At 35.3% G+C, this 26,153-nt stretch overlaps 1 protein-coding gene, 1 non-coding gene and 1 pseudogene across 5 annotated transcripts in view; all 3 read right to left on the bottom strand.

Moving 5' to 3' along the window:
• GKAP1 (G kinase anchoring protein 1) overlaps positions 1–26,153 on the bottom strand; it is a 70,611-nt gene that overhangs the window by 12,206 nt on the left and 32,252 nt on the right. For 3 of the 4 annotated variants that reach the window (XM_041745106.1, XM_041745105.1, XM_041745107.1), the window contains one exon: positions 9,660–9,809. The exons of the other annotated variant lie outside the window; for it this stretch is intronic. In XM_041745106.1, the coding sequence (XP_041601040.1) occupies positions 9,660–9,809 (150 nt within the window). The remainder of the gene's footprint in view (positions 1–9,659; positions 9,810–26,153) is intronic. 4 annotated transcript variants of the gene reach the window in all.
• On the bottom strand, positions 2,601–4,156 carry LOC121485083 (annotated as a pseudogene).
• Positions 21,059–21,131, bottom strand: TRNAR-CCU. The gene has a single exon. It is a non-coding gene; the product is annotated as a tRNA-Arg (tRNA).

Below are 26,153 nucleotides of genomic sequence, written 5' to 3'. Positions count from 1 at the left end.
TGAGCAGGACTATCAGATTTCTGCTTATGTTACATTTATGTTTTTAAGAGATCACTTTGGCTGCTGTGGAAAATGGATCAGAGTGGGTAACAGAAGTGCAAAACTTTTTAACTGCTACTGCAAGCCCACATCAGAGAAGATTATGCCTGAGATCAGAAGCAGTGTAGATGGAGAGAAATGTATCATATAAGAAATTATTTGGGAGCGGAATCTACAGTATTTTATTAGCAGTTGAATGTGGCAGGTGAGGATGATGGGCACTTTCAAGATTCTAGTTTAAGCAATAAGGGGGGTGGATCCAGATTAGAAATATACAAATATTAGGCCCAAGAATTTCACTTCTAGGAATCTACCTTACCTAGATAAGTGAGGTAGGGAGGAATATCTAGAAGTATTCATTGCAGATTTATTACAAAAAACTAGACATCAATTTAAATGCCCACCAATAGAATATAGCCTAAATATACAGTAAGTTTATAAAACTGAAAACTCTGAAATTACTAAAAATGATACAGAACTATAAAATATATTCACATGGTCTCAATATTATGACACTATATGCAAAAAAAATTCTGGAAGAACATAGATTAAGAATGTAGTAAAAAAAAAAGAATGTACTAACTCTTAGAAGATTTATTTTTGTGAGACGGAAATTTCACTTTATTGTTTAAAAATTTCCTTTTATCAAAATTGTTTTGTACTAAGTATAGAATCATTGAATAACATACTATTCTAATTTTGAAAAAAATGGAAACAGAAGCATTAAAATAAAATCTACATGAAGAAGAGTATCATATCATCTTTTGAGTAAGAAAGCCCTTCTGAACATAATACTAAATGGAGGAAACTAAAAGGAAAAGACTGATACATTTAACTTGATGAAAAATCTCCAAAAATACCCTAAAAGAATTGAAAGGTAAATGAGACTCTTATCGTTTGCCTCCCTCTCTGTTTTTATCTTAATACGACTGAAAAAAAAAAACAGTCACAATCATATGACAGGCATATAACCAATAAACATGAGAAAGTATACAATCTTAGTAGTAAGCAAAGAAATGTAATCTCAAACTGGCACATTTAAAATATTTTCTCAGTGTGGGATAACTGAAAGCAATTGAGTTATTAAAAATTCAATTATTTAATGTATAAGAATTATTACTTAATAACCCCAAATGGTGACCATCTCTATTTAAATAAAAAGTGGTGTGGTCCATATAACAGTTTCTACATTTTTAGAGAGGAAAAAAAAAGTATACATCCATAGAAAAGTTGGACCAAAACAATCACTAGTTTTCTCCAGGTGAATAAAATTAAGGTCATTCCCCCCCCCCGCCCCCCGCTGCATCTACAAACTGGGGATATCTACCAACTTCATAGTTAATTGTGCAAATTAAATGAAATAACCATTTTAAGTACTTAATATAGTATCTGGCAAATATATAGTAAAGCCCTCAAATATTAATTTTTGCCTTATCATTAATCCATTTATCAGTAGTTTCTAAAATTTCTTTAAAAAGATGAATCGTCTCAGTTGGTTAAGTGTCCAACTCTTGGTTTCAGCTCAGGTCATGATCCCCGGGTCCTGAGAGTGAGCCCTGGGTTGGCCTCTACCTGCAGTAGTGAGTCTGCTGGAGATTCTCTCTCTCTTTCTGTCCCTCCCCCCAGCTCATCCACTCTCTCTCTCTCTAAAACAATCATTTTTTAAAAACCAACAAAGATCACTTTTTTAAAGACAGAAAATCATATTGTTTTAATGTGCATTCATTTTTATAAGGTTTTACATTTCAATTAATAAATTTTAAAATTATCTTCTAAGTAGAAAATATTATACTAAAATAAGGATACAAGGATGTACAAGATAAAGTCCATGTCCACAAAGGATCTGTAGTCTGTTAAGAATGATAATAAAAATGTGCCGCATAAAATGTGCCATAAGCAAAACAAAATGCAAAGTGTCTGGGTGGCTCAGTTGGTTAAGCGCCTGCCTTTGGCTCAGGTCATGATCCTGGAATCCCAGTATCGGGCCCTGCATCAGGCTTCCTGCTCAGCAGAGCACCTGCCTCTCCCTCTCCATTTGCACTCCCTCTGCTTATCTCTGTCAAATCTTTAAAAAAAAAAAAAAAAAGAAAAGAAAAAGAAAAAATTGCTGTGGGGTAAGAAAAAGGAAAGATCACATCCAGATTTTCTGTGTTTGGTGTTTGGGGTGGGGGTAGTGAGAGAAAGCTTCAGGGAGAAGATGGCAAGTGACATGAACCTTGGGCAAAGCCAGGGAGGACCAAGCTTTCGGTGATAGTAGGTAGGGCTTTGCTCTAGCTATGAGAAAATCTGGGAAAATATAGCTGAAGTTAATTAGGCTGAAACTACACCATAGAACAATGTTTTCATACTTACTTGGTTTTTTTTCTCATTAAACTTTTGTTTTAATGGGTCTCAAAATTCTGTGACAGATTTTTGGTCAAGTTGTTTCCATTAAAAAATACTGCTTTTAAAAACTAATAACTTAAAACTGCCACACACGCAAACAAAACAAAACAAATGGTCCACAAAACATTCTCCTTTTCTTCTGAAGGTTTTACGATGCAGTTATCATTAACCAGTCTTTTGCTATTAAACTTAAATGGCCAATTGACACAAACAGTTCTGAGACCGTCTTTCCACCACTGATTAAGACAGGGGTGGCAGGTATTAGGAATAATATTCATTTAGCCTTCTGAGCATTCTGGGCAGACTTGGTGACTTTGCCAGCTCCAGCTGCCTTCTTGTCTACTGCTTTAATGACACTCACAACACCCAAAATGGCCCAGAGGAGGATAGTCAGAGAAGCTCTCAACACACACAGGTTTGCCAGGAACCATATCAACAATGGCAGCATCCTCAGATTTCAAGAACTTGGGACCATCTTCCAGCTTTTTTCCAGAACGACGATCTATCTTTTCCTTCAGCTCAGCAAAGTTGCAAGCAATGTGAGCTGTGTGACAATCCAGCACAGGTGCATATCCAGCACTGATTTGGCCTGGATGGTTCAGGATAATCACCTGAGCCGTGAAGCCAGCTGCTTCCATTGGTGGGTCATTTTTGCTGTCACCAGCCACGTTACCACGACAAACATCTTTGATACGTTCTTAACATTGAAGCCCACATTGTCCCCAGGAAGAGCCTCACTCAAAGCTTCATGGTGCATTTCAACCCACTTTACTTCAGTTGTAACACTGACTGGAGCAAAGATGACCACCATGCCAGGCTTAAGAACACCAGTCTCCACTCGACCCGCTGGGACAGTACCAATACCACCAATTTTGTAGACGTCTTGGAGAGGCAGACGCAGGGGCTTATCAGTTGGGACGAGCTGGTGGCAGAATGCAATCCAGGGCTTCAAGCAGTGTGGTTCCACTGGCATTCCCATCTTTACGGGTGACTTTCCATCCCTTGAACCAAGGCATGTTAGCACTCGGCTCCAGCACAGTGTCACTATTCCAACCAGAAATTGGCACAAATGCTACTGTGTCAGGGTTGTAGCCAATTTTCTTAATGTAGGTGCTGACTTCCTTAACGATTTCCTCATATCTCTTCTGGCTGTAGGGTGATTCAGTGGAATCCACTTTGTTAACACCAACAATTAGTTGTCTCACACCCATAAGCCAGAAGGGCACGCTCACGGGTCTGCCCATTCTTGGAGATACCTGCTTCAAATTCACCAACACCAGCAGCAACAATCAGGACTGCACAGTCAGCCTGAGATGTGCCTGTAATCATGTTTTTGATAAAGTCTCTGTGTCCTGGGGCATCAATGATGGTCACATAATACTTGCTGATCTCGAATTTCCATAGGGAGATATCAATGGTGATACCACATTCATGTTCAGCTTTCAGTTTATCCAAGAGCCAGGCATACTTGAAGGAGCCTTTTCCCATCCTGGCAGCTTCCTTCTTAAATTTTCCAATAGTTCTTTTGTCAATCCCACCACATTTGTAGATCAGATGTCTAGTAGTGGTAGACTTGCCTGAATATACGTGTCCAATGACGACGATGTTGATGTGAGTCTTTTCCTTTCCCATTTTGGTTTAGGTTTAGCGGTGGTTTTCACGACACCTGCGTTCTGGCGGCAAACCCATTGCAAAAAAACCATACTTATTTGACAGTCATCTACCTTAAGGAATGTTTTAGATCATGACTCAGAACACACACATCAGTGTACATGTATGTACTTATGTTGTTTATGTCGTGTATGTGTATATATACACATAGAAATAAATTTCGTAAAATATGAATAGGTAGAGGTCATATACTCTTGACATCTTTTTTTTTCTATTATCTACTGTATTTTTCTACTATCTATCTATAAATCTACTAAATTGATTTATGGACCAGTTAAATGAGGTGGAACTCTCAGTTTGAAAAGCACAGCCTGAAGATTTTACATATCAGGTCAAAGGTATTGTACTTGATTCAACAGACACTGAAGTTTAAAGTATTAGGGTGGCATGGTGGAAGTCGTACTTTTTAAAAAGTCATCTGGTAGCCCTGTATAGGAGAAATTACTACTAGTATTAGAAGGCAGGAGGCAAAAAAGAGTTGTTAAAAATTACTGAAATAATACCATTAGGAGATAATGAGGTTCTCAATTAGAAAAGTGCTCATGAAAATGGAAGAGAAGATAGATTTAAGAACTATTTCAACAATTAAAAACTCCCAAACCTTCAAAAACAGAAAAGAAAAAAGGAAGTTTAGAGTTTGGATATCTGGATAAAATGACAGAACCAAAAACCGAAATGACTAAAGTCAAGCCAAATGCTTGGTTTGGAGTACATGATGCGCAGGAGTTTGGACTAGGTGAGAATAGAGCAAAAGAGAAAGATACACAAGGACAATGAAGTCTGTAAAATCAGGAGTGGATGATCTATCCAATGCCAGTGAGGTTGTGGACAATTTAGTAAGCTCATACCCTGCTTCTAAAAGACAATGTTGATATGAAGATGTTTATATCCTTTGATTCAATTACTGTTAAGAATTTTTTCAAGGCGTACTTGGATGGCTTAGCCAGTTAAATGTATGACTCTTGATAGTGGCTCAGGTCATGATCTTGAGGTTCTGGGATCAAGCCCCATGTCAGGCTCTGCATTCAGCAGGGAGTCTGTTTAGATTCTCTCTCCTCTCTTCTGCTGCTCCTCCCCCCACTAGTTTTCTCTCTCAAATAAATAAATCTTTGAAAAAATTTTATTTCAGGGCACCTGGGTGGCTCCAGTTGAGCGTCTGCCTTTGGCTCAGACTGTGATCCCAGGGTCCTGGGATTGCATCCCACATCGGGCTCCCTGCAGGGAGCCTGCTTCTCCCTCTGCCTATGTCTCTGCCTCTGTTTCTGTCTTTCAGGAATAAATAAATAAAATCTTTTAAAAAAATAAATAAAAATAAATAAATAATTTTATTTCAAGGAGGGGTACCTGGCTGGCTCAGTTGGTGGAGCATGCAAATCTTGATGTCAGGGTTATGGGTTCAAGTCCTAAGTTGGATAGAGATTGCTTTAAAAAATTAAATTAAAAAAAAAGAATTTCAAGAAAATAATTTATCAAAAATATTAAACATAGGAAGAAGTTCCATGAGTATCAAGTGATCAATTCTAAACAATCTAAATATTCAATAATAGGCAATGAATGACCAAGTGAATAACACTGTATTGATTTGACAATATAATGCATGGTTTACAAAAGGGGCTATAAAACTGTATTCCTTATTGTGACAATTATTTTTTTTTGTTACAATTATTTTTAAATACCCATGCACATGGTATTTTCCCAGAAAAGCAATATTCAAAAATGAAACCACATGTTAAGAATGGGTGAATTAGAGTTGATTTATTTTTCACCTTTAAAAATTCCTGGGTGTATTAATGTGCAGTAAAAGAGGATTTTAACACTGGCAAAAGAAGAGCTTTTTTTCCTTGAGGAAGGAGTACTATGGAGAGAGGAAAGAGAGAAGTATTTTTTTTAATGGTCTCAATTTTTTTCTTTTCCCTATTATACTCAATGATACACTATGAGAAAATCGTAATTTTTTTAATTATGAAAAATTTTGCATATGCAATAGAAATATATAATGACACACATAAGGTAAAAAGAAAATAACCCAATAGATTAAGAATTTGAAAAATACCAAAATTTTGGCATCCTCCCTGTGCCTTTTCCCAATCCTATCCCTTTCCCTTCCCACATGAGGATATCCCCTATTATGAATTTTGTATTGTCTTCTCTTCGTTAGTCTTTTACTGCATATATATACCTTAAATTTACTATTTTTTGAAATATATATAAATGGCATCAAACTATTATTTGGTGACTTGCTTTTTTAATTAAATATTATGTTTTTGATATTCATCCATGTTGCTACATGTAACTGTAGTTTTCATTTCTCTTATTGATTTTGTTATGAACTGAGTTTTGAATATTCTTCTTGAACATGTCTCCAGGGTTTAATCTAGTGTAGAATTTTTTTTTAAGATTTTATTTATTTATTCATGAAAGACATAGAGAGAGGCAGACACAGGTAGAGGGAGGAGCAGCTCCATGCAGGGAAGCTGATGTGGGACTTGATCCTGGGACTCCAGGATCACCCCCTGGGCCGAAGGCAGGCGCTAAACCACTGAGCCACCCAGGGATCCCCTAGTATAGAATTTCTAGAACATATGGTCTGTCCATCATTTTCAACTTGAAAAGTTAATACTGTTTGCTAGGGTCTGGGGGAAAGAGGAACAAAGGAGAGTCTGGTAAAATGGTCTAAACTTTCACTCTAAGTTGAATAAGGTCGGAGAATCTAACATATAGTAACTATAGTTGATAACACTGTATTGTATAATTGATGTTTTAAGATGCTAGAACTTAAATGTTCTAAAAAGAAAAAGATAAATATGTGAGGTGATAAATGAATTAATGGGAGGAAACATTTCACAATGTTAATGTATATCAAATCATCATGATGTGCTTTTTATTTACTTTTTATGATGTGCATTTTAAATATCTTACAATTTTATATCTCAATTATACCTCAATAAAGCTGAAAAAATAATGTTGCATCTTTACCACAAAAATAAACAAATAAATAAATAAAAATTAATCCAAATTGTTTTCCAAAATGGTTATACGAATTTATCCTATACCACTAGTGGCATGCTTCTGTTGTTCTATACCCTTAATAAGTGAGCACTGGCTAGTTCCTAACACTAGTCTTTAACTTCATTCAGTTTTCTTCTAGGCACTGCAGTGAAATTATCACACAAAATTTTGTTCTCTGCTCAAAAACCCTAAAGAATTCTTTACTGGCTACTGACTAAACCATAAATCAGGCCTTTAAATCCTCCACAATCTTTTCCGACCCACCTTACCACATCTAAACTACACTCCTCAAAGATCCTTCTGTTTTAATTAAACTGGTTTATACTTCCCTGCCTCCATACTTTTACTCCTGGCATTATAGTTTCTTCTCCTTCACCTGTGGATATTCAAATTCTACTGTTTTTTACATTCCAATTCAAAAGCCATTTTTTCCTAAGACATCTCTGATCTCCATTCCTGAAAATTACTATGGCACTTTACCAGTATATCCTTTTTTGGACACACCTTTTCCTACCCTGTACAAAAATAATTATATATTAAATGGGTACAATATACAACATGCTCTGATAAAAACTTTAAATCTTACCTGCTAATTAATTGCAACTCTTAATAACAATACATGAGAGGCACTGCTACACTGTATACAGAAACTGTATTTTGTATTATTTGGCTTGGTTGATTTCAAAGACTGTTGTTCTATATTGCTCTGTCGCTTTGGTTTTATTAGATCACTAATATTACTTAATCATTTAATGAACTTTTATATGGCCAAATTTGTTCTACAAAGGGTTTGAGACACCTATTTGCTGAAATATACTAATATTATTCTTTCTATCCAAAAATGATCTCAGATGGCTTTAAGAAAATAAGAAGATATGGATCACAAAGGGGAGAATCACAGCCAATGAAAAATAGGAAGCATATATGCTTACCATAAATGTTAACATGGTTGCACAGACTATACATAAAAATTTGACAGACAAAGCAAGACAGGAAAATATTAAATTTAATTCAATGCCAGAAAGGAAGAAGCTTACAAGTAGTTCTGGACAGGCAAGGATTCCCTGTTACTAAGTTGAAAATAGATTTTCATGTGGAATTATGTTAGTGTTATTTATAAACCCATCTTACTGCTGCATCAGAATAAAAAGTTCTCAAGGGTCTGACTTCCTTTGTGTCCTATATAACACAACTTAGGTGTTTAATTTGTTGATTGAATTTACCAATCTTAATGAAACAACAAAGAGATAATGTCCACAGAAGAGTAAAAGGATGGGAAATGGGCTTTTAGACTTTGGAATAGCCACTGTAGGAATCTGTCAAAGTCAAATTGTACAGAATTATTGAATCATTATATTGTATACCCGAAACTAATATAATACTGTATGTTTATTACACAGGCAGAGAGAAAGATGAACCAAAGGACTGTTAATGTTGAAATGAAGATCTGGCAAAAGTTACACAAGCACTGATTTTCAGAACGGAACATTAGCATTATCTTAAAAAAATATGTATTTTCCAGCAACACCTGGCAGCCTAGACATTAAATCAGACTAGAGAGAGTAGGCAATACTGTGAAAACCAATGCTGTGCACCAAGGGAAGAAGAGAAAATCTGAAATTACTACTGAAATTACTACAATTTTGAGACTGAGAACAGTTATTAATGGATTGGAGGTCAACATAAGGTAAAGAATAGGCGCAAGTTTAAGAATACCGAAGACCCTCCCATAAAAGGAATAAATAAAGCAGAAGACTAGCAACTGTGTAAGAAAAACAAATGCATTTACAGGTCTCTATATGATGAAGTTTTCTTTCTTTTTTGTTTTTTGAGTAATATATTTAAAATGTGAGTGCCATTCTTAGGGCAATAGTTTCCAACTCCTGTCTACAGGTTAAAATTCCAACTTATTTCCCCATAAAAAGACTTTCATAATCTAAAACCCAAGCTATTTCCCTGGCCCTGTTATCCTAGCCTCACACACACTGTGCTTCTCAGTACAGAACCTTTTATTTCCTGAATACTCAGTCTAAAGCTTATGCAGCTCTGGACCTCTGCTATTGCACTTCCCGTAGGGCCCCTCCATTTCTCTTATAGTTTATTCATCATTCAACGTCCATCCCAAATGTCAATTCTTCAGACACCTTTCACAACTCACCCAAGGAGGGAGCTAATACTGTCTCTATTCAAAACCTCATTTGTATTGTTCATCTCTCTCTCAAAGACTTCATCATGCTGAATGATACTCTATAGGTTTGCCTCCTCTTATCCCCACTGCTCTGAGTATCTAAGTGAAGGACAGTCCCACCCACCTTGGTATTCCCACTTTCCTATACTGGTGCCTAACAGTATCTAGCACATAGCACACACTCAGTAAATATTCAATAAATGGAGTACCTGATACATGTTAATGTAAGTATCTATGCATGATAATGACTAAGATAATATCCTAAGACTGTAACGTCATATCATAACTGGATTCTACTGTTTTTTAAGAAAGGAAAATTGCATTTTAATTTCACTGTGATTTTAAGAGAATTTTCTATTTTACATGCCTGGTTGTGTTCATGAGCTGCACAATTATCTGTTCCATTATATTCTGTAAGCTGTTCTCTTCTTTTTTCTCTAATAAGAATTTTATGAACATCATCTTCCAGTCTATTGAAGAATCCTCCATCATGTGATAAAGTCTGAGAACTCAATTCCTGTCAAAAATGAATTATGATTTACTATCATTCAACACGAAAGTGTATGCACTTAATAAACCTAGTCAGCCACCAGAAGGCTGGAGAATGAAAGAAAAATGGTAACTAAGAGACAATCAACCATCTGATTCTTCTCTATCTCCAAGAGATAAACAGTAGAGACGCATTCTTAGATGACCTTTCCTTCATACTTTGAGTTGGGTACTGCTTGATTTTAAAAAAAAATTCATATAGCATATACCATACAATTCACCCATTTAAAATGCACATTTCAATGGTTTTTAATATATCCAGAATTGTGCAACCATAATTATAATTAAGTTAATAAGTTTCATCACCTCCCAAACAAACTTTGAACTTTTAGCAGTCATTCCCTACTTCTCCCCACTCAGTTGTCCCCTGCTAACACTAATCTACTGTCCAGATACACCTGCCTTTTCTGGACATTCAATATAAATGAAACCATATAATATGTGGTCTTATGTGACAGGCTTCTTTCACTTAGTACAATGATTTCAAAGTTCACGTATATTATTATAGCATGTATCAGCACTTCATTTGTCATTACCAAATAATAACTACGTTTTATTTCTCCATGCTGTGGTTAATAGACATTTGTGTGGTTTCGACTTTTGGGTTATTATGAATACTACTACTATTACATTCAAGAAAAGGTATTTTGTGGCTATGTTTTTAATTCTCTTATGTATATATGTATCTATGAGTAGAACTTCTGGGACATATGGTAACTCAATGTTTAACTTTTTGAGGAATTGCCAGATAGTTTTCCAAAGCAGCTGCACCATTTTATAATCCCATCAGAATGAGAGTTCTAATTTCTTCACATTCTCACCAACATTTGCCATTATCTGTCTTTACTGATCACAGACACCCAATTGAGTATGAAATGGTATCATACTATGGCTTTCAGCTGCATTTTCCTGATGGCTAGTGGTGCTAAGCATCTTTTCATATGCTTATTGGACATCCGTATATCTTTTTGGAAAAATGTCTACTGAGATCCTTTGCCTACTTTTTAACTGGATTGCTTTTTACTTTTGAGTGTAAGAGTTCTTTATATAGTCTAGATACAAGCCTATTGTCAAATATATGATCTGGAAATATTTTCTCCCATTCTGCAGGTTTTCCTTTCACATTCTTGATAGTGTCCTTTGTATTATGAAACTTCTTTTGACAGCATCCAACTTATGCAAGAAACCACTCAAAGTTATGAAGAAGTACTCCTATAATTTCTTCTTCTAAGAGCTTTACCATTTTAGCTCTTACATTTAGGTCTATAATCCATTTTGAGTAATTTTTTGTGTATGTGTATGGAGTGAACAAAGGGTCCAAACTCATTCTTCTGCATGTGGATATCCAGCATTATTTGTTGAGAAGATTATTCCTTCCCCCACTAGATTGTGTTGGCATTCCTGTACAAAATCAACTGACCACAAATTTAAGAGTTTCCTTCTGGATTTAATTCTATTCTGTCAACTTGTATGTCTATCGTTATGCCATACCACACTGCCTTGATTCTTATAGCTATGTATTGCTCCATCTTGTCTATTACATTTTAAAAATAATTTTTACATAAATTCCACATATTTGTGATAAAGAGACAAGATTTTATCACAATCTACTCAATTACATTAAATTATAAATTTTACATGTTCTTCAATCAAAGTGGTATTTCCTCTCCAACTTCCTGTTATAAAGACAGAGACCTCTGAAGGGGCACCTGGGTGGTGCAGTGAAGTGTCCAATTCTTGGTTTCAGCTTAGGTCATGATCTCAGGGTTGTGAGATCCAGCCCTGTGTCAGGCTCTGCACTCAGCATGGAGTCTGCTTGAGCTTCTCTCTCTCTTTCTCAAATAAATAAAAAAAAATTTTTAAAAAGAGACTGAAGAAAATATTCCTCTCACTCTCATTAGTTTCACATATGTCCCATATTCTTGAGCTATAACACTCAAATTTTACCCATTTCGACTGTATTTGTAAGCAAATGACCCAAAAGTTCAAATTCCTTTCCCTATATATTATCTTAGAAAGTGTTTGAAAGAAACAAAAATGTGTTATCACTGCTTAATAAATAAATGACATTAAAAATACTTGTGTAGCACATTGTATTTTGTAAAGCACTTACATAAATATCACTTTGATTCTTATTAACAACACAGGAGATTGAGAGAGCAAGAATTATTTTGCCACAAAGTAATCAAGGCCTCACTAAAGTTAAAATAACTTGCCTATCAGTTATTCTATTGCTAAATGGTACAAATATAAGTCTACTGCTTCACAAAATATTCTAGTATATTCTGGTAAGATTTCACTTTAAATAATAAATACAACAATGCTTAAAACAGTGCTAAACTTCTAAGAAAGGAACGATACGAAAGCAACTAATTGGCCTCTGGATTTCACTTCTCTAAAAAGTGCAATTCCAGTTCTGTTTTTTGATGGCTACTATCATTACCAGCTTGCCTATCCCAAAGGTACTCTGACCTTGAGTATTTTTCAGTGAGGCAGAAAACAACTTCACAGAGTAAGAAAGGAATTTTTATAAAGACAGTTTGATAAGAAACTAGGGAGAAAAGAAGCAAAAATAAATCACCCACAACTCCCCCCACCACATACACATACCCCAAAAGAAAAAAGACAAAAATATGTCAAATGTAAGAATACACATTCTTTAATAAGTTGAGCAATTCCATTTCAATTTAACTCAAATACTGAACATCTATTATGTGCCAAATATATAATGAGAAAGACAGTATGATGTTTGTGTAATTTTAGCCTTATAGATCATTGAAACACAATAGAATTTAGACATAAGCCTTCACATTCATGGTCAGTTTATTTTTTTCAAAGATTTTATTTGAGAAAGAGAGAAAGAACATGAGTTGGGGGAGAGGGGCAAGAGAGAGGGAGAGTCATCAGGCTCCCTGCTCAGCAGGGGCTTGATTTTAGGACCCTGGGATCATGATCTAAGCCAAAGGCAGACACTTAACTGACTGAGCCACCCAGGTGCCCCAGTCAGTTTACTTTTTAAAAAGTAGTAAGTTACTTCATTAAGGAAACAAGAGTGTTTTCAACAAGTGGAGCTGGAACAACTGGATACACACATGCCAAAAAGTGAATTTGGCCTCTTTTTTCACAGCACACACAAAAACTAACTCAAAAATCAATCAGAGAGGATCCTGAGAAGATGAAGAAGCACAAGGAATCTGTCTCCTCACCTGGACAACAACTGCACTGTCAGAATCTATCTGATGTAACTGTTTTAGAATTTTGGAATCTATCAAGGGCTTGCAACTTCCAGGGCAAGACATGGAAGGTAAGTTAATTTTGGTTAATTTTAGCTTTTAGCACAGTAGTACTTACTCATCCCCCAACCTCAGCCATGTGGCTGGCAGGCAGCCTTATGGAGCAGCATGCACAGTTTATGGGAACTAAGGTGGACAAAAAGGACCCTGTCCTCCAAATAATAGGAACCTGCTTTGGTTACTGACTGCTGCTCTGATCACAGAAGTTCAGACAAGGAGATAGGCAACCATTGCAGTTGTACCTCCTCAAATTGTTGTAAGCCCCTCTCCCTCGAGCTGAAGTGACTTCCACTAGATTTAAAGGGCTGGTGCCCATTCTTCCTCCCTTCATTTTTTGCTTTTTCACTTTTTGGAGCCAGACATTAAAAATTAGGACATTCAGAAACAAATGCCTATAAGGGGAAAATTAGAAAGTGACAGGCCCAAGGAAAAAGCCTCAGGAAAGACCTAAAGCTTACACCTTATGTTCATATTTGGAACAGAGAGAGCCTAAACAATCAAAAAAACAAAAATTTAAAAAACACCACTCTCCAAGGAAAGAGGAGAATCTGATTTCCAGAGTTGCCATATTATTAAATGTCTATCATTTAACAAAAAAATCACAATATATTCAAGAAATAGGGAAATATGACCCACTGAAAGGCAAAAAATTAACCAAGAGAAATTGTCCCTGAAAAAGACCTATGGCAGTTACATGAAACAAAGACTTCAAAACAATTGTCAAAGACTGCTCAAAGAACTAAAGGAGTTGTGGGGAAAATCAAGAAAACAATGTGTGAACAAAATGTAAATATCAATAGAGACAGAAAACCTAAAAAGATATCCCCTCCCCCCCCCAAAAAATCCTAGAGCTGAAAAGTACAACTGAAATGACAAATTAAAGGCAGAACTGAGCAAGCAAAAGGAAAAATCAGTGAGCTTAAAGATAGGACAATGGAAATTACGTAGGAACAAAGAATAGAAAGAAAAATAATTGAAGAAAAGGAAATAGAGCCTGAGGTATCTATAGGGTACTATGAAGTAGGCCAAAATATCCATTGTGGGAATCTCAGAAGGAGAAAATAGATAGGAACAGAGAATATTTTAAGAAATAGTGAACTTTCTTACATTATCCACAAAAATAAATTTTAAATGGATGAGAGACCTAAATGTGAGATAAAAAAATCATCAAAATCCTAAAGGAGAACACAAGCAGAGACTTCTTTGACCTTGGCCACAGCAACTTCTTACTAGACATATATCCAGAGGCAAGGGAAACAAAAGCAAAAATGAAATATTGAGATATCATCAAGATAAAAAAGCTTCTGAACAGCAAAGAAAACAATCAACAAAACTAAAAGACAACCCTCAGAATGGGAGAAGATATTTGCAAATGACCTATCAGATAAAGGGCTAGTACCCAGAATCCATAATAAAGAACTCATCAAATTCTACACCCAAAAAATTTAGAAATGGGCAGAAGGCATGAACAGATATTTTGCCAAAGAAGACATACACATGACTAACAGACACATGCAAAAATGCTCAACATCACTCATCATCAGGAAAATACGAATCAAAACCACATGAAATATCACTTCACACTTGTCACAATGACTAAAATTAAAACTCAGGAAAGAATGGATCTTGGAAAGGATGCAGAGAAATAGGGAACTGTCTTACACTGCTGGGAATGCAAACTGGTACAGCCATTCTGGAAAACAGTATGTAGGTTCCTTAAAAGGTTAAAAATAGAAATTACCCTATAACCCAGCAATTGCACTATAAGGTATTTATCCAAAGGATACAAAAATGCTGACTTGAATGGGTACATGGACCCCTAATGATAGCAGCATTATCAACAATAGCCAAATTATGGAAAGAGCCCAAATGTTCGACTGATGAATAATAAAGATGTGGTATTTATATATAATGGGATACTACTAAGCCATCAAAAAGAATGAAATCTTGCCATTTGCAACATCTTGGATGGAACTAGAGTGTATTATGCTATGCAAAATAAGTCAGGGAAAGACAAATGCCATATTATTTCAATCATGTGGAATTTAAGAAACAAAACAGATGAATATAGAATGGAAGGAAAAATAAGATAAAAATAGAGGGTCACCTAAGTGGCTCAATCAGTTAAGCATCCAACTCTTGGTTTCCACTCAGGTCATAATCTCAGGCTGTGACCTGAGATTATGTGGGATCAAGCCCCACATCAGGCTCTGTACTCAGTGTGGAGTCTGCCTGAGATTCTCCTTCTGTCTCTCCCCCTGCTCACACTCTCTACCAATAAATAAATAAAATCTTAAAAAAAAAAAAAAGATATTTTTTTTTAGGAAAACCTCAAAGACTCTTAGCTGGGGCATCTGGGTGGCTCAGTTGGTTAAGCATCTGCCTTTGGTTTAGGTCATGATCTTGGGATTCTGGGTTCTGCTTCTTTTGCCCCCTCAAAGTGGCAGTTCATATTTCAGTTCTGTTTCTTGGATGGATCTATCATTTTGTTGTATCTCTGCAGTTAGGATCCGCACCTTTTAAACGTGGTATCATAACTAATGACCCAGATCTTGCCCACTCTGGACCCAAGAATCCATCCTTTTCCTCATATGGTTCAGAGTTGAAGAGGTTGAAGGGGTTCATGAACATTTTCAACTTAAGGAGTTCTCTGCGGTGCTTGTATTTTTCTAGTAAGCCTACCCTTGTAGATTTAGATGTTAACGGTACAAATGCATTTTTTTAATTTAAATTCAACTAACATATAGTATATTATTAGTTTCAATTAGTTTCACAGGTAAAGTTCAGTGATTCATCAGTTGCATATAATGCCCATTACTCATCACATCATGTGCCCTCCTTAACGCCCATCACCCAGTTACCCCTCCCTCCATCCACCTTCCTTCCAGCAACCCTCAGTTTGTTTCCTAGAGTCAAGAGTCTCTCATGTTTATCTTCCTGATTTCATCTTTATTTTTTCCCTCCCTTTCCCTATGATCTTCTGTTTTGTTTCTTAAATTCCACATGAGTGAAATCATATAATTGACTTATTCTGCTCAGTATACCACCCTCTAGTTCCACCCACATTGTTGCAAATGGCAAGATTTCATTTCTTTAATGGCTAAGTAGTATAAATACCTAGTAGTGCAGTTTCTGGGTCATAGGGTAGCTCTATTTTCAACTTTTTGAGGAACCTCCATGCTGTTTTCCATAGGTGCTGTACCAATTGACATTCCCACCAACAATGCATGAGGGTTCCCTTTTCTCCACATCCTTGCCAACATTTGTTATTTCTTGTCCTTTTGATAATAGCTCTTCTAATAGGTTTGAGGTGAATCTCATTGTGGTTTTGATTTGCATTTTCCTTATGGTTAGTAATGTTGAACATCTTTTCATGGGCCTGTTGGGCATCTATATGTCTTTTTTTTTTTTTTTAAAGATTTTATTTATTTATTCATGAGAGACACAGAGAGAGAGAGGCAGAGACACAGGCAGAGGGAGAAGGAGGCTCCATGCAGGGAGCCTGACGTGGGACTCGATCCCAGGACCCCAAGGTCACGCCCTGGACCAAAGGCAGGCGCCAAACCGCCGAATCACCCAGGGATCCCCAATCTATATGTCTTCTTTGGAAAAATGTCTGCTCATATTCTCTCCCTATTTTTTAGTGAATTGTTTAGTTTTTTGCTTTTGACTTGTACAACCTCTTTACATATTTTGAATATTAACTCCTTATTAGATATATGATTTGCAAATATTTTCTTCCATCAGTAGGTTACCTTTTCATTTTGATTATGGTTTCTTTTGGAGCGCAGAAGCTTTTTAGTTTGATGTGGTCTCACTTGTTCACTTTTGCTTTTGTTGCCTCTGCTTTTGGGATCAAATACAAAAAAATCATTGCCAACTGCAACGTCAAGCTTATCACCCATGTTTTCTTACTGGAGCTTTCTAATTGAAACATAGTTGACATACAATGATGCATTAATTTCACTGTATAACAGTGTGATTTAGCAATTCTGTTACATAGTGCTCACCACAGTAAGTTAGTCACCATGTGTCACCATTCAATGTTATAATATTACTACCTATTTTCCCTATGCTGTACTTTTCATCTCTATGACTTATTTTAAAACTCAAAGTTTGTACTTCTTGATCTCCTTCAATTTTGCCCTTTCCTCTACCACTCTCCCCTCAGGAAACCAGCAAATTGTTCTCTATTTGAGCCTTTTTTTTTTTTTTTTTTTAGTTTTTTTGCTCATATTTTTAGGTTCCACATATAAGTGAAATCATATGGTATTTGTCTTTCTGTCCCATTTTACTTAGCATAACATCCACTAGGTTCACCATGTTTTCACACTTAGCAAGGCTCGTTCTTTCTTTCTTTCTTTCTTTCTTTGTTCTTTCTTTCTTTTTCTTTCTTTTTTTTTTTTTTTTTTTGGCTAACTCTTCTAGGATAAGTTTTAGAGATTTAGGTCTTATATTTGAGTCTTTAATTCATTTTAAGTGAATTTTTGTGTATAGTATAAGATAGTGGTCCAGTTTTCTTAATTCCATTTATTGAAGAGGCTGTCCTTTCCTCGCTGTATATTCTTGCTTCCTTTGTCATAAATTCATGGACCATGTATAGTGTGGATTTATTTCTGAGCTTCTCTATTCTATTCCATTGGTCTGTGTCTGTTTTTATGCCAATAACCATACTTTTTTTTTCTTTTAACTATAGCTCTGTAGTGCAGCTTGAAATCAGGGAGCATCATACCTCCAGTTTTGTTCTTCTTTCTCAAGATTACTTTGGTAATTCAGGGTCTTTTGTGGTTCCATACAAATTAAGGATTGTTTATTCTAGTTCTGTGAAAAATCCTACTGGAATCTTGATAGAGTTTGAGCTGAATCTGTAGACTGTTTTGGGTAGTATGGACATTTTAACAATATTCTTACAATCCATGAGCATGGGATACCTTTCCATTTATTTGTGCCTTCCTCAATTTCTTTCATTAATGTCATAGTTTTCAGTCTACAAGTCTTCCAACTCCTTAGTTAAATTTATTCCTGGGTATTTTTTTTTTTTGATGCAATTGTAAATGGGATTGTTCTCTTAATTTTTCTGGTAAGTTGTTATGATTAGTGTATAGAAATGCAACAGATTTTTGTATATTGATTTCGTATCTGGCAACTTCACTAAATTCATTGATTAGTTCTAACGGTTTTTTGATGGAGTCTTTATTGTGCCTTTTCTATACACAATATCATGTCACCTACAAACATGGACACTTTTACTTCTTCCTTTCTGATTTGGATGCCTTTTATTTCTTTTTCTTGCGTAATTGCCCTGGCTAGGACTTCTAGTACTATGTTGAACAAAATTGTTTGTAACAAGTTATCTCTTCATAAGCAGTAATATATTAATTCATATCCTCACCAACAATTCAAATCATCAAAGGCTTTGGGGGTGGCCTGGCTGGCTCAGTGGTAGAGTATGTAGCTTTTGATCTGAAGCTCCATGTTGATATAGAGATTACTTAAAAATAAAATCTTAAAAATATATATATGTATACACACACACAAATCATGAGATTCTTTGATTTTTGCTAAACTGGAGATTAATATGTGGTTTTAATTTGCATTTCCATGACCACTAATGAAGTTGAACATCTTTTCCTGTTTTTAAGACATATAAATATCCCCCTTTTGTGAGTACTTGCTTTTTCATAGATTCATCAATGAGTTCTACTTTGGAAGAAATCTTTTCCTACTCTGAAGATCGTCCTTTCACTTTTCTAATATATTTTGATGGAAATAATTCCTTAATGTATAAATTTAAAGCTAGTGGGTTTTGTGTCTTTCCTACCCTAAAGTTATAAAAATATTCCTGCATTAGCACCCATAAGCTTTATAACATAGCCTTTGACTTTTATGTCTTTGATTCTCTGTGCAAGAATTTTTATGCATGATATGAAATAATAATCTAATCTTTTTTCCATAAACATACTCAATTGCCCAAAATCATTTATTTAAAAAAGAGTTCATCCTCTACCTAGTACTATTTCACTTCACTCTGTTGCAGATCAAGGTTATACTCATAGTTGGCCTGTTTCTGTGCTGTTTTGTTCTAATGTTCTTTTTATCTATCATTCTGCCTCTATTCTCTACTGTATTAATTATTAATTTTATAAAAAATCTTGATATCTGATTGGGCAAATTATTTTTCTTCAAGAATGTTTTGGTTATTTTGGTCCTTTTCATTTCCTTATTAATTTTTTAGAAGTGCTTTAGTTTTTAGTTTAAAAATTAAATTGTCAAAACAAAACAGATTCAAATAAGGCGAACAAACTGGTGGTTGTTAGGGGTGGATGGGTTAAATAGAAGAAGAGATTAAGATGTATAAGCTTTCAGTTACACATAAGTCATAGGGATTTTCAACTATGGCATAGGAAACATTCTTAATAATACTGTAATAACTTTGTGTGGTGACAGATTGTAACTATACTTAATGGTAGTGAACATTTCATAATGCATATAAATGTTGAATCATTATGCTATACACCTGAAACTAATATAATATTGCAGGTCAACTTTACTTCAGTTAATAAAAAAACTAAATTGTGATTTTGGCTGACTGTACAGATTTTACAGATTAATTTGAGAAAAAGTGATTATCTTTGTGTTAATAAGTCAAGGAATATTCTTCTATTTGAGTCTTTACTTTCTTGCAATAAAGTTTTGTAATTCTCCCAATATAGGCCTTATATATCTTTATTAAATTTATTCCTAGGTATTATTATACTATATTATGATAAAAAGCATTTTGATTTTAATTACAGTTACTGGCATACAGAAATACAAATAATTATTGAAACTACTTCTTCATTTATAGTGAAAGGAACTAAAGCTACTAGCATTATAAAAAAACTTTTGTCAGTCTTCCTACCAGGAATGCAAAAACAACTTTCCTTACTTCACAAATACCTATGCCTCTAACAAGTCTAAAAGAGCATGTTCACTTTGGAAAACTCTTCAGCAGTTTCTTACAGTTAAACATACATCAAAGTAATAAAGGCACGGCATAAGGAATATAGCCAATGATATTGTAACAGCATTGTATAGCTATACTTGTAGTTAACATAGCATAACATATAAACTTGTCAAATCACTATGTTATATACCTGAAACTAATAGAACATTGTGTGTCAACTATACACAAATCTTTAAAAAATAAAAGAAAAATAAATAAACAAACATCTACCCCATGACACAGCAATTTTATTCTTAGGATTTTACCTAAGAGAAATTAAACATATAAGGACTTGTACATGAATGTTCATAGTAGCATGATTCATAATTTAAAAAGTGGAAACAACCAGGGCACCTGGGTGGCTCAGTTGGTTAAGCATATGACTCTTGATTTCAGCTCAGGTCTTGATCTCAGGGTTGGGGGAGTTCAAGCCCTGCATTAGGCTTTTTCTTTATTAAAAAAAAAAAAAAAAGGTGAAAACACCCCGTATGTCCAAGTGATTAATGTGTAACTAAAATAAAATACAATACTTTTAGTGATAAAAAGGAATAAAATACTGATAGATGTTACAACATGAATGAACTTTAAAAACATCATGCTAAGTGTAAGAAATCTCAAAAACCACATTGTGTGTGATTCCATTTATACTAAGTGTACAAAAAAGGCAAATCTATACAAATGATATAGCAGTTACCCAAGCTGGGGGAGAGGGGTTAGGGCAGAAAGGGTATAGGGAATAACTGGTAATGGGCATGAGGTTTCTTATGGGGATGACAGAAATGTTCTAAAATTAATTACAGTAATGGCTGTACAACTCTGTATATATACTAAAATCAGCTGAATTTAAAATCTACTTAAAACGGCTAACTTTATAGTATGTAAATTATACTGAAATAAAGCTGTTTTTAAAAATATTTTATTTTAACTAAGCAATCTTCACACCCAACATGGGGCTTGAACTCATGACCCCAAGATCAGGAGTCACATGCTCTACCAACTAAGCCAGCCAGGTGCTCCTAAACAAGCTATTTTTTAAAAATGTTCTAACAGCCTAATTCATAATGGTCAAAAAAAGGAAACAAACTAAATGTCCATCAACAGAATAAACACATTATGATATATTCATACCATGGAATACAATTTAACAATGAAAAGGAAAAAAACCACTGATACACACAAGAACATGGACAAACCTTCAACATTTGGGAGGGAAAGAGCCAGACCAAATAACATACTGTACGCTTTACTTTAAATAAAGAGGCAAATTTAATCTATGATGATAGAAATCACAACAGTGGTTGCCTGTGGTAGGCAGGGGAGGACATAAGAAAAGGACTGGCTTCAGGGAGAAGGGAACTTTCTGGTGTAATGATAATGTTACCTTGTTAGGGATGTAGGTCATATATTTCTGTCAAACCTCATCAAACTGCACACTTATGACCTGTGCATTCTTTTGTGTGTAAATTCTACTTTGATTAAAAAAACAAACCTTGCTTCCCACTGACTTCCTATTTCCAAATGAAGAATACATCATTTATAGAGTAAACTGACAAATATTAATGCTTGATCAACAATTCCTTTCATACTTCCAAGGTCTGTAAGCCACCTTTAGAACAACCTCCCAGCTTTACAGTTTTAAGATACATTAATATATGGTAATATGCAAACCTCAAATGCTCTATCTATATGTGCAATTTCTCTTTTGCTACAGTTGAGTGCTTTGAACTTATTTCAAGGGAAAATCTAAATAACAGCATTCTTAAAAGTGCTCTTATATTAAAGATAACATTATATATGGGGTAAGTCTACTTTCTTCTCCCCACTACGACAGACCCTGGTGGACTCAAGTCTTGAAGTTGAAATACTTATTAAGCCCTTCTTATGCAACACATAGGCTACTCTCATGGAACTCAAATCTACTGAAAAAGACAAAAACTAACACATAATAACAGATACAATAGACTCTTCCATACACGTCAGAAATGGCAAGTACCTGTAAGACATGCAGCCACTTCTTCCTCTTTTATAAATGGCAAATATAATTAATCAATCATGGAATTTTTTCTTGCTGAGTAAGGATGCAGTTTCAGAATTCTACTTGATGCAATACTGCATTAAGCAGAAGGCTTGAACAATGTGCTTGAATTGACAAAAAATAAGATCTATGTGCCTCTGTTTTGTTGTAAAAATACATGAGAGAAATAGATCCAAAAAGGCTAGAGGAAGTTTTAGTGAAAAGGGAGAATATTCATTCATTCATCAACCAACTTCCACTTCCATTGCCCGCTATGTGACAGAAATTAGGACTACCAGGAAAACTAAATCAACATATGGTCCCAGAACTCCAGGAACTAAAATTCTAGAGAAGAAGCAAAACAACAATAAGAGTATTGCATGCTATGAAGTATATACAAAATATTCTGTGCATCTAAATGAAACCAGGAAAATATGACTCTTTAGCCAAGTTCTGAAACATGTTAGGCAAATAAAGAAAGATAGCAAGAGAGTGACGTCACCAAGATGGTGACTTAGGTTGCTCTGACTTCGCTCCCTCTCCCAGAGGAACTAACAACTATTCATGCACAAGATACCACTGAGAAAGATAGAACAGAAGAATATGCAGGTCAACAAGGTAGCATGAAAAACTAGTGTGTTCCAAAAACTCTAAATTCTTTTGCATGGCCTGATGCAGGTCAATCGTGAAATATGAGAAAGATTTTTAAAAAGTAGTAAAGGAAGGGCCAATAGCTGGGAGACTACTGGTTTCATAAACTCTCCTCTGCCATTCAATTACTATTATATGCATGTAATCTTAAAGTAAAAATTTAAATTTAATGAAGAACACAGTAAAAAAATTAATAGATAAAGGAAATAATCATTAACAGCTACAAAAGGCACTGAGTGCAACTCTGAAGGGAAATTTTATAATGGTTGACATCTGAATCCACTGCTGAAGTTTTGAAATAAACTTTTTAGAATACTCTTAGATTTACAGAAAAGTTTTGAAGAGTAGTTTCCATATATCACTCACCCAGCTTTCCCTGTTGGTAATATGTTACATTATCATAGTACGTTATACCACTACAGGACCAACCTAGACTCCATACTTTATTCGGATTACACTAGTTTTCCCCTAATGTTATTTTTCTGTTCCAAGATTCCATTCACTGCTTGCTTCGGCACCACATATACCAAGATTCCATTCAGGATGTATTACATTTATCATGTCTCCTTAGCCTTCTCTGTCCATGACAACTACTCAGACTTTGCTTTTGATAGTTTTGAGGAATACTGGTCATTCAGGCCAGGTATTTTGTAAAATGTTCCTTGATTTCAATTTGCCTGATTTTTTTTTATCATGATTTTACTGGGTTTATGTGATTTTTGTGAGGAAAACTGCAGAAGTATAGGCCGTTCTTATCACATCATATCAAGGCTATGTGCTATCAACCTATCACTAATAATATTAATATTAATCACCTGGTCAAGGTGGTGTCTGCCAGACTTCTACAGTATAAAACTAATTTCCCTTCCTGCTTCTGTACTCTACTCTTTGGAAGCAAGTCACTAAGCACACTCCATACTCAAGAGTGGAAGGAGTTAAACTCCCTCTCTGGAAGTGGAATACCTGCATAAATTATTTGGAATTATCTGTATGGGAGATTTGATCACTTATTTATGTTAGTAATAGTCATTTCTTCAAGAAGATCAATTTTATCATCATAAAAATAAAGACATTCTATATCCCCTAATGTGATATGATATCATACCACATAGGGAATTTTCTTGCTTCCTCATCTCCTCAAAGAAAACCTGATTTTTAACCTATCAAGACTCAAAAGCTAATTAACAGTTTGTAGGAAATCCTGTAAAGATGTAGCCCCAAGATCCTCCAATAACCATGTGATCTGCCAGGAGGTAAAGCCATAGATAGCAATTGAGACTTGTGAGAAAAATGAAGAATCCTAAACCTATCCAGGGATTCAGTCAACTCTAAGGCCAAGCTCTTTCCCTATCCTTCCAGGATATACCAACCAAATAAGCATCTCTTTCTTATGTTGGATTGAGTTGGGTTTCTCTTACTTACACTAAGAGAGAGCTAACAAATATAATAAACACAAATAAGGAAAGCCATGGAACAAAGCCACAAGAGTTCAAGACATTGAGGAGTAGGAAACAGGTTGAGTTGCTTAGGTAAAGCCAAATTTTAGGTGAGATTTTTAAAAAGTAGGTAGAATTTATTTGCTTTTAAAATTTAATGGGGGGGATTCCTGGGTGGCGCAGCAGTTTAGCACCAGCCTTTGGCCCAGGGCGCGATCCTGGAGACCCGGGATTGAATCCCGGGTGCATGGAGCCTGCTTCTCCCTCTGCCTATGTCTCTGCCTCTCTCTCTCTCTCTCTGTGTGACTATCATAAATAAATAAAAATTTAAAAAAATAAAAATTAAAAAAATAATAAAATAAAATTTAATGGGCCATTGTTGCTGTTCTCCTGTGTTTTGGTAGTAGTGTTAACTATAGGGTTCAATTTTTAGCATATAATATTTAATCACACACTGAGTATTTATCATAATTTTAGAAATCAACAAAGTCAACCTTACTTTTCAGCTAATATAATTAGGACCTAAAATGAATTCATCCAAGTTCATACATCTAAGGTACACATGCACGAAGCATTGTGCAACAAAAAGGAAATAGGGTATGGAGCCAAATAAGACCAGGTTTGTTCCTCCAGTTCCTTCTCTCACCCAGTGCTTTTTATTCTTTATATAATTTTTAAATACATAGTACATAAACACAACAGAAAACCTCAAAAATGTATCTTGTGGGGGATCACTGGGTGGCTCAGCGGTTTAGCGCCTGCCTTCGGCCCAGGGCGTGATCCTGGAGTCCTGAGATCGAGTCCCGTGTGGGGCTGCTGGTATGGAGCCTGCCTGTGTCTCTGCCTCTCTCTCTCTCTCTCTCTCTATGCCTATCATGAATAAATAAATAATATCTCTTTAAAAAAAAAACTTTAAAAAAATGTATCTTGTGAAAAGTAGCCTTTCTCCCATTCCTGTCCCAATAAGCCTTCCTCCTCACCCTTTGACTACCACAGTTACAACTTCTTGTGTACTCTTTAAAAGGTAGTCAGTCCATCCATTTAAGCATACTGAAGACCTGACCATATGATGATCTTTAAGACATATGATGATCACTAAAAACTTTAAAGCTGGGCAGCCCAGGTGGCTCAGCGGTTTAGTGCCACCTTCAGCCCAGGGTGTGATCTTGAAGCCCCGGGATCGAGTCCCACATCAGGCTCCTGGCATGGAGCCTGGTTCTCCCTCTGCCTGTGTCTCTGACTCTGTCTCTCATGAATGAATGAATGAATGAATGAATGAATGAATGAATGAATAAATAAATAAATAAAATCTTTAAAAAATTTTAAAAATAATAAAAATAAAAATTTTAAAGCTATTGAATGGTACTGGAAGGACTGCGGTTGTGAAGGCAAGATGAAAGTGGAGCTAAAAAGAAAAAAAAAAGCAAGTGGAGCTAAAGAGAAAGTAGTAGCTATGTGATACTCTACCCTGCAGCACCGGTGTTTAAAAAGGCAACATGTGAAAATTAAAAACAACTTTAAGGGTCAAATAATGCTCCTTAAAAGGCATGATTAGTTAAGGTTTCTAAGAGGTATGTACAAACACACATTCTATTATTCATTCTGCTTGTCTAGAATTCTTATGGGATGTTCCTGACTATACTGAAGAATGGATAAGGGGACTGTTGTAGCAGTGAGTGGCAGCTAACATTTCCTAGATAATTAAGGAAGAAAAATTAATTGTTCCCATTCTTTACTACTGCAAATGTCATTTTTTTTCTAATCATTTCAGAGTAAAAGAGATTACAAAGAAAGCAATGAGATTAATAACATAATCAAGATGGATGGAGAAAAAAAAAGGGGAATGATGAAATCAACCTGAGAAGAAGTTTAGTTGGCAGTCAGAGGAACATACAGGAAGTTCAAGTATTTCTCATCACCTAGCAATGAAGTA

The sequence above is a fragment of the Vulpes lagopus genome, chromosome 2, assembly GCF_018345385.1.
Source record: "Vulpes lagopus strain Blue_001 chromosome 2, ASM1834538v1, whole genome shotgun sequence".
In the NCBI taxonomy this organism is placed as follows: domain Eukaryota; kingdom Metazoa; phylum Chordata; class Mammalia; order Carnivora; family Canidae; genus Vulpes; species Vulpes lagopus.
This window is presented reverse-complemented; position numbering and strand designations above follow the sequence as displayed.